Here is a 13,540-nt window from a genome sequence, read left to right as displayed (position 1 = left end):
GCCTCTACTGGAGCTTAAGCCTCCTCTCTCAGGCTTCCGGGGTGTCCCCCTGGGCCATGTTCTGTGGCTGTCCTGCACCCCTCCCTCCTCCAGCTTATCCTGGTGAGACAGTGTGCAGCCACGCCCACACTCATAACGCCAGTCGGCTGGAACGCAGAGAAGCTCTTCAGAAACGGCAAAGTTTTCAAAGACAAGGGAGAGCGTTGGTCTTGAGTACGCTGAGGAAAGGGAAACCAGAGGGATGGAAAAGCCATCAGGTTGGAGGTGAAGTCATCCAGCGTGGTGGCAGGACCAGAGATGGAAGAGAAAAGGCATGACATTCCAAAGCTCTTGAGGAATGCAGATGTCGCTAGACAATGGTGCTGACGCCACACAAATATTCGTAAAAGGAAGGGAAGGGTTCTGCCTCATGGGCTACCGTTTGAGCCGAGTCAGGCTGCGAGGGCTCCAGCCCTCTCACAGTGTAGCGTTCCACATGCCGTGCCGGTCCTGATTCCGCTGCACCCCCCGGAGAAGCCCTTCTGCAACCTTGTGGGCAGGTTTCCCTCTGGGTGTCCTTATACTTATGGTTCTGTGTTGGTTTCAGCTGGGCAGAACAGCTCTGCGCCTCTGGAGAGCCGGCTTCTGGTTCTGGCTCTTTCAGTAATTGATGGTTGCATCTGGGGCAGAGGCCACTTTCCTGCTGTAACCTTCCCATTGTCCGAGAATTCTAGTAGATGAGGACGCCAGTGCCTGGCTCTGTAGCTTCAAAAGGACACAGAAGGGCTTCCCTGGTGGCGCAGCGGTTGAGAGTCCGCCTGCCGATGCAGGGGACGCGGGTTCGCGCCCCGCTCCGGAAGGATCCCACGTGCCGTGGAGCAGCTGGGCCCGTGAGCCATGGCCGCTGGGCCTGTGCGCCCGGAGCCTGTGCTCCGCAACGGGAGAGGCCACAACGGTGAGAGGTCTGCGTACCGCAAAAAAAAAAAAAAAAAAAAAAAAAAAATAGGACACAGAAAAGTAGGAAGGACCAGAAAACGAGACCAGTATTGAGGATCATCTGTCTGGTGAAGAAATGGCCCAGGGTTAGCGGAGGGTCATAGAAGCACAGGATATTAAAGCTGGGAAGAAGCTGGGAAAAACTGTTTAGTTCAAGAGTTCTTCACCGAGGATCCATGGGTCTCTGGGTGAGGCTTTGGGGAGCTGGTGAACTGCCTCGAATTTTTTTGCAAACTGTTTCCGATATGTGCACATGCGTTTTTTTAGGGGAAACTTTCTTTAGTCTTTATCACATTCTAAAAAGGGTCAAAAACGGCTGAGAACCACTTTAGCCCACCAGCATTATGTTATGTGATTCTTAACCAGGAGGGATAAGGCCTCCCCAGATGGTATTTGGAAAAGTGTGAGTGCCTTTTTTTGGTCGTCACCGTGACTGGGGACATGATTGACATTTAGTAGGTTGGGGGCAGAGCTTCATGTGTGGGAGACAAAACTGAATAATGAAGAACTAACTCTCCTGCCCAAAATACCAGCATCAGCCCTATGGAGAAAGCCCGTTAGGAATTGAGACCCCGGGATGAGCAGTGATTCTCCCGTAGCCGCAAAGCTGATCGGTGGCAGAGATGCTTTTCATTCATAAATCAAAGAGGGAGACGTGCCGAGAGTCCGCATTATTTTATTTCTCCTTGTCAATACGCTAAAAATCTATGAAAACCAAAGAATCAGAAATCTGTCTCGCCTTCAAAATTCCGACAGATTTCAAAAAGGATCCCTGGGTTCTTGGTCTTCTTTACCATCCAATAAGGGACAGAGGAAAGGAATGTGTGACATTTGGGGAAACTAAGGCATAGATAAGTGAGCCCGTCAGCCCCGTGTTGCATAGATGTGCTTCTCAGCCGCTGTGAATTGGCGATGCCCAGCCTTGGACGGTGAAATGTTCCCTTTGCACTTCAGACCACCTGCCTTGGAGATCTCTTTCTCAGAACAAGGAAAGAAGCATTAACGTATCAATGTGGGGCATGGTGCCTCACTCCCTGCAAGCAAGTGAGAGGTGCCTTCAACTCTCTGGAACGACTTGGGAGGTGGTCTGCAGTACTGGCTAAAAGTACAGCCTGGGGGCCACACAGGGGTCTGCATCCTGGCTCCACCTCTCAAATGATGCGTGATCTCGGACAAAAGAACTTAATCCCTCTGAGCCTCAGTTTCCTGAGCTGACAAGTGGGCTTGATAATCGTATCCATGAAGATTAATTGAGACAATCCACGTAAAGTCTGCAGAAGTCCTCAGCATATGGTGCGGCTCAGTAAATACTAGCTGTTATTACAAGCGGTTATGATGACTGTGTCTGTGATGAATGACAGCTTTGGGTCCACAGTGTTGGTGCCAGAATTCAGAGGACAAACTCTGGGTTGGTTTCTCGTCTTGCCCAGCTGCCCAGAGCGAGAGTCGGTAGATGGTTTGGGATTGGATCATAATGTTTATGAAGTGCCTTCCACACACTTGGGTTCGGGTGGAAGATGGATTTTCTTCCTGTGTGTTCATTCCAGCCTCCCTTTGCCAGGGGGCGCAAAGAAGCTCAGGAAACCTCCCATGCAGACGCCTCTCCTGCCTTGCTTTCCTGGTGTGGCAGGGGATTCAGGTGAAGGACGGTGGCTGGGTGAGCCATGGAAGGAGGCTTTGGCCCTCCGAGTCCCCAGACAGCGTGGTTTCCTGGAGAGGGTGTCCAGACCAAAGGCAGCCACGGACCATCTGCCAGTCCGTCATCCTCGTGGAAGGAGGCTGGCTGTGGGCTGGGGGAAGCGTGAGCAGGAGACACAGGCCCCCATCGCCAAGCCTGGAGGAGAAAGGCTGCCATCTGACCACACTCACTGTGGCCAAGTCCTCGTGGGGCCAAACCAGAGTGGTTTGGGTTGACCCCGGCCTCGCTGCCGCTGCCCTGGAGGTGCAGTCCCAGGTCTGGGCGTTGCCAAGCCAGCTGTGGTCTTGGTTTGGAAGAGGCATCTGGAGAGTGAATGGGAGTCCTGATTTGGGATTTCCCTTCGCTCCCAGCTCTCAAGATAAAGCCAGCTTCCTTATTCTGCCATTTTGAGAGCCATCCTTGGCTGGGTGGACAAAGTAGGTAATTGATCGTCCTCATGATTCTTTATTACAATTATTAAAGATGGAAGGTCAGCCTTCTGATACAGTTAGCCTACAGCTGGGTAGCACTTTACGGGTAATACATATGCTTGACCCATCAACCCAACTCAAACACTAGGAGTACCTCTAGGACAAGAAGTTTCATTTGCTTGGGGAGGTTATTCTCTGACGCTAAGAGTTGAACGCCAGCCATACCCGCAGCTGTCTGTGTAATGGAAGCAACCTTCCCTTGTGTGTTTCCACACTTGGAAAAATGGAGTTAACCCACATGCAGAAAATGAAACCAAAATCAAGACGTCTCAGAATATTAAATGATATAATAATTTGGAACTAACTCGACCGTAACCCATCCTCATTTCGGGAGGCTACAGTGTGTGTGAGGTGTGTGTGTACATGTCCATCCTCAAGCACACTGGTGAATGAGCATCAGTGCCCAGAACAAAGAAAACACAGTTATGGCCAGTAGCTGGATTGACTCAGATTCTCTCTGCGGATCCTTCCTTGTCTACCCTCTGGCCATGAAATGAGAGTTGATAGTATGTAAAGGATAAAGTAAATCTGGGTTTCCTGGGGCTTGTGTCGGCATACCAAGCTCCTTTCAGATCTCTCTGCCAAGATGGGGCCAAGCCAGAGGGTTCCCTGGCCTGGGGAATAACGGCACTACCTTCTTCTCGGAGCTGTGGTGCACATTGTTTTGACATGTGCCATACCTTCTGTCTCTCACTACCTTGGGGCCCGACGAGTGGATGCTTTGAACGATGTAAAATTCCTCTTCCAACAGCTGTGAAAAAGAAACTCCCAGCTTTTTACTTCCAGCTCAGGGTGTTTAGCTCGCTTTGGGGAGACTGGCTCCTTGTCATTTCAGGGGTCTCTTGTCTTCATTTTCTGGCCTCCAGGAGGAACCAGTTTCAGCAGTTCCTTTCTGAGGGAGGTGAGTCACCCTTCTGAGGTCTCTATTTCATTTTGTTTCATCCTAGAACACGCCTTCCTTGTTGATAGGTTGTCTTGCTTCCGCTGGGAAGCCAGCATCCCCTGAAAACCGAGGACCTTGTCCTATTTCAGATCTTGGGCCAAGCGTTGTCTGTGTCAGTCGGTTTCAGAACCCTGAGTTAAGTAAGTTTCACTAAGAGGAACTATGCACAATGAGGGGCTTTTAGAGAACAGGGAAAGAATCCATCTCCCTGCCTCTGCTGTCACCTGTATGGACTCTATGTGATGCAGACCTGCCCAGGGATCAGGGGTCTCAGATGAGGTCTCACCAAATACAGCAGAGAGGTGATGCTTTTTGGTTGGGGGGGAATTTAGACCATGCTCACCAGCATCTTTGATGACAGTCGTTGACTAGCTCTCTGATCTCGGCTCAATTTCTTACCCTCTCTAAAGCTCAATGTATGTGTTCTTGTTCTCCCTAAGACAGGGAAGAGTGGCCACCCTCAGAGGTGCAATAAGAGTGAGTGAGGTGTGTTTGAGGGATGCATGCAGGGCCGTCGGGGGAAGGGCGCCATGAACACCCACACAGCCCAGTTCTCGTGAGTTCATTTCTAACCCGCTCCTTCCAGACACCCCAAGTCTCTCCTTCCCTCCATCCTTTCACAAGCGTTTCCCTCCCTTGTTGGTTTTGGATCCACCAGTGAGTGAACCTACGTGTTCCCAGTCTAATCTCACCCTGCTTCTTCCAGGCTGCCCGCCCACACGGGGGCTGGGGAATAATTGGTTTGTCCTCATCGGTGTTTGTAGCGCCTTCCCTTCAAGCGTCATCTGTGCGTTTCAATTAACCTGCCACTTTTTCCTCTCTCCTGCTTCCGGATCATTATTAAAGAGATTAACCAAAACCAGAGCAGTCCCCAGCGGAGGCTCCACCGGGACCTGTCTCTCCCAGCCCCCAGCCTTGTCAGGGGTCAGTTCAGAACATCTTCACGTGGCCCCAACTGACTCATTTTGAGGCCTCAGGACCCGTATTCAGAACAAAGCCAATTTGAATTAATTTTGCAATTAAGACCGGAGAACAAGCCTGGCCTTGGTTTAATGTTTCCACCACACTCCTCTCCTTTTGGTCATTCTGCTTTAAATCTTTCGCCTCCCCACCTCTCACTCTTTCCATTCCCTGAGCAAGATATTAGGGTTATCTGGCGGGATGTGGTCACATTCATCAGAGACCAGGTCATCGCTGCAGAAATTCTCCCAAGAATTAGGTCCTTATGGCTACAACTGGCCCGTGTCCTCGAGTGCACTTGCCCCCGGAGGACGTGGCGGCCCTGGACATAATGAAATCTCTAGAATTTGCATATTCAACACTTGGCAAATTAAAAAGTGCTTCCACCTTTGCTCTCACACCTCCTCCCCTAGGAAAGCTAGAACAGAGCCTTTATGCCCTCTGTGCTATTCACCCCATTTTCCAGCGCTGGGGCCAAACCCAGGGTCTGAGGTGGTACATTCTGTGCTCTGTATGAAGCAACGCACGGGACAGGCACCTGCAGGGGCCTGACCTTGGAGGGCATCAGGCCCAGGAAGGACGGGAGGAAACTGAACTGTGTTTCCTTTCACGGGGAATCTGAGAGGAGGAAACAGGAGTGGTGGCCTCAAGCCCCTGGAAACTGCTGAGGGGTGCCTAGAGGCTTCTTGGGGGGATGCTCAGCCTGCCGGGTTGAGCTGTCCTGGCTCCAGGCTTGGAACCTGAGTTTCCTCTGGACTGTGTGAGAGCCGGGACAGAGAGACGGCACAGGGCATCTGCTCCAGAGGCAGACGGCCATCCAGTCTGGGCTCTGCTGCTTGTTAGCGAATTATTAAACCTCCCCGTGCCTCGATTTCCTCATCTGAAATGGGAAATGTAACTACCTACCTTCGAGGGGTTGTTACCAAGATGAAAGATGCAATGTATGTCATTTCCCTGCAAGAACATTTTTGTGCTTGGTGACCCCACTCTGCCCAGGCTACAAAGTTCACTCGGTACACGTGCCACAAGCAGTGGCTGGGGGTTCGTGGCCAGGCGGTGGCTCGCACGTGCCAGGGAGCTAGTCCTAGAGCGGTGACTTGGAACTCAGCGGTGACGGCCCCCGTCTCCCGCGTGCGGCAGGACAGACCCTGGTTGCTGTGGCCTCAGACCCTGTACCACCGTCCTCACCGGCTTCTCTTCCATTTCAGCTGTTCCTCCCAGACCCCAAACCCTCTGTGTGTATCGTACACGGAGCCAAAAAGGAGGAATCAGAAATTGCTCTCTTTTGAGTATTTTGAGGGATGGTGAAACCTTGTAGGAATGTTGCTCCAGGGACTGGGAAAGCACCATATGTGGGAAAGCATTTCTAAGCGAGCAAAATAGCATCTGCAAGCTGGTCAGGATCTTGGACAACTCTGAGCGGGGAAAACGGGCACTGGGGAGAGTGCAGGAAGGGGTCCAACGGAGGTCTTTAACAGGTCTTTTTCCAATTATAGCCGAGAAGAGCCTGGGGACCCTGGCCTGCTTCAGAGCCAGGCCTGTATTTTCTTTGGGAGAAGAGGCAGAGTTGATTGGCTTCCAAACCAGGCTTGGCAGAAACCCAAACAGGATCCGAGGCCAGGAAGCTGTGTCTTGGTAGGTCTTGCTTGTAGTAGGTGCTCATTCAGTAAACGGACCTGGAGACTCGACAACAGCGCAACCCGGTGCCGGACGTCAGAGACGGGGGGATGAGAAAGACGTGGCCTGGTCATGCGGGAGGAGCCATTCAGACAATGCTAACTCACTAGGATCGTTGCTTAAACGGGGGTCTCTATACACTGCAGTCACCACCAGCGAAGGAGCATAGAAGTCTCTCGAAATTGAAACATTCACCGATGCGCCTTCCTGGTACTGCCTTTCCTCTTCCACTGCCCACTCCAGGGAACTAGTCCTCTGCTACCTGGCGTGTGTGCACGGGGGGCAGGCGTGCAGTGTCTTCTGCTGCCACAGATAACTGAGGTTCATGTTCGTCTAACCTGTCCAGTGGATCACGATATGCCGGGCACGGTGCTAAGTGCTTTCATAATGATGTCACTTTTCACCCCTGACAATGACCGTGATTATGCACCGGCCACGCGATCTCCGTTACATTTAATCACCGAGGATCCCCTGTCGCTCTCTGTGTCATGTAGCAGTCAGACCTCACACAGCTCGCTTTGCACTGCTCCGGGTCTCAGTGCCCTTAGTGGTAAAAATGAGGTGGTTCCCTATGGCCCCTTCCAACGTCAGCATCTGTGTTTGGGCGAATTTTATTAGCGATATTCTTGGGCTTGCTCTGAAAACCCGAAAGCAGATTATCAAAGTGGAGTCCGCAGGAAGCCTCTGGGTTTTAACGCGGCCTTGCAGATATCTAGAAACACTTACCAGCCTGCAGATGAGTTACTCCCAGGACTTATTCCAAAGTATCACGATGAGTTTTTGGACTTGATGGCAAGTAACCGTCCAGATCCAGAAATGGGTAGGACCCAGGCTGAGGGGCATTTGGGAATTTTTTTGTTTGTTTGTTTGTTTTTTGCGGTACGTGGGCCTCTCACTGTTGTGGCCTCTCCCGTTGCGGAGCACAGGCTCCGGACGCGCAGGCTCAGCGGCCATGGCTCACGGGGCCCAGCCGCTCCGCGGCACGTGGGATCTTCCCGGACCGGGGCACGAACCCGTGTCCCCTGCATCGGCAGGCGGACTCTCAACCAGTGCGCCACCAGGGAAGCCCTGGGAATTTTGATATACTTCATTTTGTTCATTTGTCCCACCGCACCACCAGCAGTGCTGGCCGGATACCTCTGTGCTGAATTTGCGTGCTTGGGACCTGAGGGGTTACTGGGGTTTGCCTTGGGGCTCCACAGGTAGATGGGAGGGTAGGAACAGTCCAACCTCTACAATCCTCTGTAGAGAATTGAAAAGCAATAATAAATCAACTACAAGTCAGTCTGCTTTGTACGATCTGATCACTGTGCTTTGGCGATTCTTTGCAATATCAGTGATGAAGCCTTCCTCTCTGACGATCCTGACCTCTCCCCCAATCCCCCCCTGCCCAGGGGAGCAAGGAAGGCGGTCTCAGGAGCCTTTCTCATTATCCACAATGCCGGGCCCTCCCTGCCGGGTTGCACTAAAGTCACAGCTCCCGTCCATGGCCCTGCACGCTGCACCCTGTGGGCTTTGCACATCCCTTTTGACCAATGATAACTTTCCGCCCTTACTTTCGAACAATTTCACCAGGATGAACTGTCTCAGTTCCTGAAAGCCGGGGCATCACACAGAGCCTGGCGCTCAGAGAGGGGACCTCAAACTCAAGGTGTGATGCTCTGTGGTTACCATCTTGAAATTCGGAAGAATTTTATTTTTGACTGTGGGTTTTCTAAGTGAGGTCCCATAGGACCATGGAGCAGGCACCTGGGGGCTCCGAGCATTGCCTCAAACGTGGTCACGCCTCCTGCCGCCATCCTGCCTGTGAGAAACGTTTGCCCTAGGCCCTGCAGACTAGGTAGCCAGTTCTGTGCATGCAGGGCAGGCATTCCAGCCACCCTCGGTCCATCTCTGACTCCCTGCACCCACTTTGCATTCACTGTGGTGTGGACTCAGGGGAGAGGCAGACACAGACAGGAAGGAAGGGGCTCCTGGCCTTGGAGGAGAGAGTCTATGGAGTAAACCACGTCATGCCATGTGACACCTGCCAGCATGCCACGGAGATGCAAAGGAGGCCGGGCTGCCGCTCTCGGGGGAGCATCGTGGAAAAGTTAGCTTCCGAACCAGGCACTGAAGAATCAGCAAAGTTTCGGCAGGAGAGGAGGCTATGAAAGCGCGCAAGGTGAAGGGTCACGTGGGCCGTAAAGCTTGTTCAAGCGGTTCGTGTACAGTGAACAGGGCTGAAGGGTGGGGTGTGGGAGCCCGATCGTGATGTGATGAAAAGGAATGCTGGACCCGGAGTGCAGAGCCCCCCTCTCTGCCCTTGTGTGCCTCTCCTCTTCTTTACACTGCAGTTTGGGTTTTCCTCATCTATAAAATGAAGGACTTGGATTAGATACCCTTCTCCTTCTTCCATCCTTTGGTTCCATATACAGGCCACCTCCCATATAGCAGCCCCATCCATCAACGTTCTCCCTACCAACTCACCCTTGCAATGACCTTACTAATCTGGGCGTGACTCTTACTGGACCCGGGACCTCCCTCCACTCACCACACGTGATTGATTTCCCTGTGAGCAGGTAGCCAGCTTATTCTTAGTAGATCGTGGCTGGGCTTTTGGGGGGTTTCCTAAATTGTTTTTCGATCGCCTCTCCATCCCATATTATTTTATTGCAGCTGTACTCTATTTTGGAAGGGAGAAGGGGGTGTAACTCTAGTTGCACGTACACCACACTTTTTGTGTTCATCGTTGATTTTGTTGGGCCTGCAAGATTGAAGGGGATGTCACTCTTACGCAGAGCTGGGGGGGAGATCAGTTATCCTGTGGGAACCATTTTCCCAGGATAATACAGTTCCTGGAGGCAATCTCTAGAGGTGGGCAGCACGGCTAGAATCCTTCTCTCAGCCCTGACCTTGAAGGAGTCAGTTGTCCAGAGAGTAGTTCCCATGCAAGGAAGACGGTCCCCTTATCAGAGAGACAGGCTGGGCGCCAGGAGGAGGAAGTTGGAATAAAGTGACAGCAGTGCTGTTGGCCTTTGGGGACAAGAGTGCAGTTCTTCCAGCGAGATGGGGAAAGAGGATGCCTCTGAGTCCCGGGAGCGAGTTAGCTCGGGCAGGCTCAGACACGGGTACTTGGTAAGCAGGGCTGATTTTCTATGTCTTGTGCCACATTTGTTTATTTCCCTTCTCTTCTCCCCCTGGGTTTCTCGAAATACCAAAGGTGAACCCAGGGAAGGATTTTCTTTTCCGTGCTTAGAGCTTTAAAGAGGAAACGAGAAAGGCCTGGGGACCGTAAGGTGGCTTCAATGGTGATTACAGAATGAACACCTCGAGGGGAGTGGTGTGAAGCACAGAGCACAGGAGGGGTCATTAGTGCAGCCAGCCCTCCCCACCGGAAAGATCTCCGTCCCGTGCCAACCCTCGGAAAATAAGGGCTGTGCTCTAGTGAGGGAGAGACCAGCAATGAAGGTATGTCAGGATCAGCCCTCTAATTCCCCAAAGACTCAGCAGAAACCCCAGGTCGAGGCTCTACTATGGCAACAGAATGAGAGCGTTGATAGGTGAAGATGCCATTGAAACAAGGAGACAGCAGAATTAGAAACAGAACCATTAAAAGGAACGTTTCATAGTGGAAACTTAAAAAGTCAAACATGAAAAATTAACAGGGAATCTTGCACTTCAGGGCAAGTGTAGCCCGTTAATTCGAGCTGTGTCTCCATCTTCTACGGGTGGTGCTTTGGGGGGCCTGCTGTCTTGTGAAGAGGGTCTCTGGGGATCAGGTGGGCACCTTGGCGAGCATGTCCATTGGAGAGGTCGGCAGAGCACCTGACACTCAGGCCCTCTCACAGCATAGGTCGCAGCCCACATGGTCATTTACAAGGGCAAGAGAACAGCTCTTCCAGGCTGGCCAAGAACGAGCCATTTTTGATGCTATGGATATAGAAGCAACTGGCCCAACCCCCAGCCTTGGGGTATCTGTTCCTTTGAGAGATCTCAGGGGCTGCCGTGGAGGGGGCAACAGAGCTATGATTCTTGAGGCAATTGCAAAGCTACTGCCACTGATATTTTTTTAATTAAAAATGTATGTACGCATTTATAATTTTCAGGTTCCCTTTCTTTGCATTTTGTCGAGGTGGAGCGGGATGTGATCTTTTCAGGCTCAAGGGACCTTTAAAGGAGTGGCTGGAGACGTCCCTGGCGGTCCAGTGGTTAAGACTCCACGCTTCCACTGCAGGGGACACGGGTTCCATCTCTGCTTGGGGAGCTAGAATTCCACATGCTGCATGGCACAGCCAAGAAAAACTTTTTTTAATAAATAAATAAAATAAAGAAGTAGCAGGACGTCATCTACACACAGCAGAAGGCTGCAGATGGTAGACGTCAGGTGCAAAGGTGACAGGTGCTATCTGTCCAGAAAAGAGATGGAGGTTGAAAGCCTGGAGTCAAGCACACCTGCCTCTTTGTGACCCGGGTCTTCGGGAAAGACCTGACTCTTCTAGGCTGTAGTCCTTCCGGTGATGTTCGTGGTTTCCTTGTGAAAAAGATGAGGGCTTCCCTGGTGGCGCAGTGGTTGAGAGTCCGCCTGCCGATGCAGGGGACGCGGGTTCGTGCCCCGGTCCAGGAAGATCCCACATGCCGCGGAGCGGCTGGGCCCGTGAGCCATGGCCGCTGAGCCTGCGCGTCCGGAGCCTGTGCTCCGCAACGGGAGAGGCCACAACAGCGAGAGGCCCGCGTACCGCAAAAAAAAAAAAAGAAAAAAAGATGATTTTGCCCTCTCTCTTACACACACACACACACACACACACACACACACACGCCTCTTTCCCTCTCACACAGCCATGATGCTGGAGGAAAGATTGTTGTGGTGAAGGCACTTGGACATCTAGGAGAGAAAGGAGGGCTCGTAAAAGGCAGTATTTCCCAGGGGAATGGGAGAGAAATAGACAGCCTCTGTATCTGGCCAGTACGGGGGCGTTTTGAGGCTCCCCTAGGATGGTGGTACCCTGCTGTCTCTCTCGCCTCACAGGGGTCCTCAGCCTCTGGTTCAGGATGACAAAGACCCAGCGGCCACCACCTTCTGTTAACACCTATGTTTCCTTTTCAGATCTTACAGGTGAACAAGGTGATGTCCATCTTGTTTTATGTGATATTTCTCGCTTATCTCCGTGGCATCCAAGGTAACAGCATGGATCAAAGGAGTTTGCCGGAAGACTCGCTCAATTCCCTGATTATTAAGCTGATCCAGGCAGATATTTTAAAAAACAAGCTCTCCAAGCAGATGGTGGACGTTAAGGAAAACTACCAGAGCGTGCTGCCCAAAGCAGAGGCCCCCCGGGAGCCCGCCAAGTCGGAATTCCAGCCCATGACGGCCATGGGCCCCGAACTGCTACGGCATCAGAGACGCTACAACTCCCCCCGGGTCCTGCTGAGTGACAGCACCCCCTTGGAGCCCCCTCCCCTGTACCTCATGGAGGATTACGTGGGCAACCCCGTGGCGACCAACAGAACGGCGCGGAGGAAGAGGTACGCGGAGCACAAGAGTCACCGAGGGGAGTACTCCGTGTGTGACAGCGAGAGCTTGTGGGTGACCGACAAGTCATCGGCCATCGACATTCGGGGACACCAGGTCACGGTGCTGGGGGAGATCAAAACCGGCAACTCTCCCGTCAAACAATATTTTTATGAGACGAGATGTAAAGAGGCCAGGCCTGTCAAGAACGGTTGCAGAGGCATTGACGACAAACACTGGAATTCTCAGTGCAAAACCTCCCAAACCTACGTCCGGGCACTGACGTCAGAAAACAACAAGCTGGTCGGCTGGCGGTGGATACGGATAGACACATCCTGTGTGTGTGCCTTGTCGAGAAAAATCGGAAGAACATGAATTGGCATCTCTCCCCATATATAAATTATTACTTTAAATTATACAATATGCACGTAGCATATAAATGTTTATATTGTTTTTATATATTATAAGTTGACCTTTATTTATTAAACTTCAGCAACCCTACAGTATATAAGCTTTTTTTCTCAATAAAATCCGTGTGCTTGCCTTCCCTCAGGCCTCTCCTATCTGTTAAACCTGATCCTTGTAAGTTGGCTCTTGTAAAATCTGTGTACACCAGTATTTTGCATTCAGTATTGTCAAGGCCATGACTGTCGTTTTAGTAAACTTGTTAAAATCGGCTGATGTCAGAGTTGTGTGTAGACACAGTTATATCCCCCCTTCCCGGATGCCTCGTGGTTGATTCATTACCTAAAAGAACAGTTACCGCCTCCGTTGCAGTGATTCTGGGCAGCTCGGAGCCGCACCCTTCATTCTGACCAGCAAGCTCACTGCCCAGAACCTACTTGCCTTTCTCTGCTGCCAGTTTTGCCAATTAGAGTTACAATGTTACAGTCCCGAAACAATAACAATGAACCTGGCAATTTTCGTTTTGGAAGTTTCTTTTCAGCACATTTGTTGTTTGGGGATTTGAGATTGTTAAGGGTTGAATTCTTTTTTGGCTTCGGTTTTTGTTTTGTTTTTTGTAAGTGGTTTTCTGAGCACATAGGAAACATTTTTTAACTATTTGTAACAGAAATAATTGTATGGGGGCTTCCCTGGTGGCGCAGCGGTTGAGAGTCCGCCTGCCGATGCAGGGGACGCGGGTTCGTGCCCCGGTCCGGGAGGATCCCACACGCCGCGGAGCGGCTGGGCCCGTGAGCCATGGCCGCTGAGCCTGCGCGTCCGGAGCCTGTGCTCCGCAACGGGAGAGGCCACGACAGTGAGAGGCCCGCGTACCGCAAAAACAAAAAACAAACAAACAAAAAATAATCGTATGGCTACCCAGA

At 51.7% G+C, this 13,540-nt stretch overlaps 1 protein-coding gene across 1 annotated transcript in view; it reads left to right on the top strand.

Moving 5' to 3' along the window:
* Positions 1 to 12,890, top strand: part of NTF3 (neurotrophin 3) — a 64,222-nt gene extending 51,332 nt beyond the window's left edge. The window contains exon 2 of the mRNA XM_032646025.1: positions 11,811 to 12,890. Within this exon, the coding sequence (XP_032501916.1) occupies positions 11,811 to 12,590 (780 nt within the window). The 3' untranslated portion in view covers positions 12,591 to 12,890. The remainder of the gene's footprint in view (positions 1 to 11,810) is intronic.
* The last annotated feature ends 650 nt before the right edge of the window (positions 12,891 to 13,540 follow it).

Source organism: Phocoena sinus, chromosome 10 (assembly GCF_008692025.1).
Source record: "Phocoena sinus isolate mPhoSin1 chromosome 10, mPhoSin1.pri, whole genome shotgun sequence".
Lineage (NCBI taxonomy): Eukaryota > Metazoa > Chordata > Mammalia > Artiodactyla > Phocoenidae > Phocoena > Phocoena sinus.
This window is presented reverse-complemented; position numbering and strand designations above follow the sequence as displayed.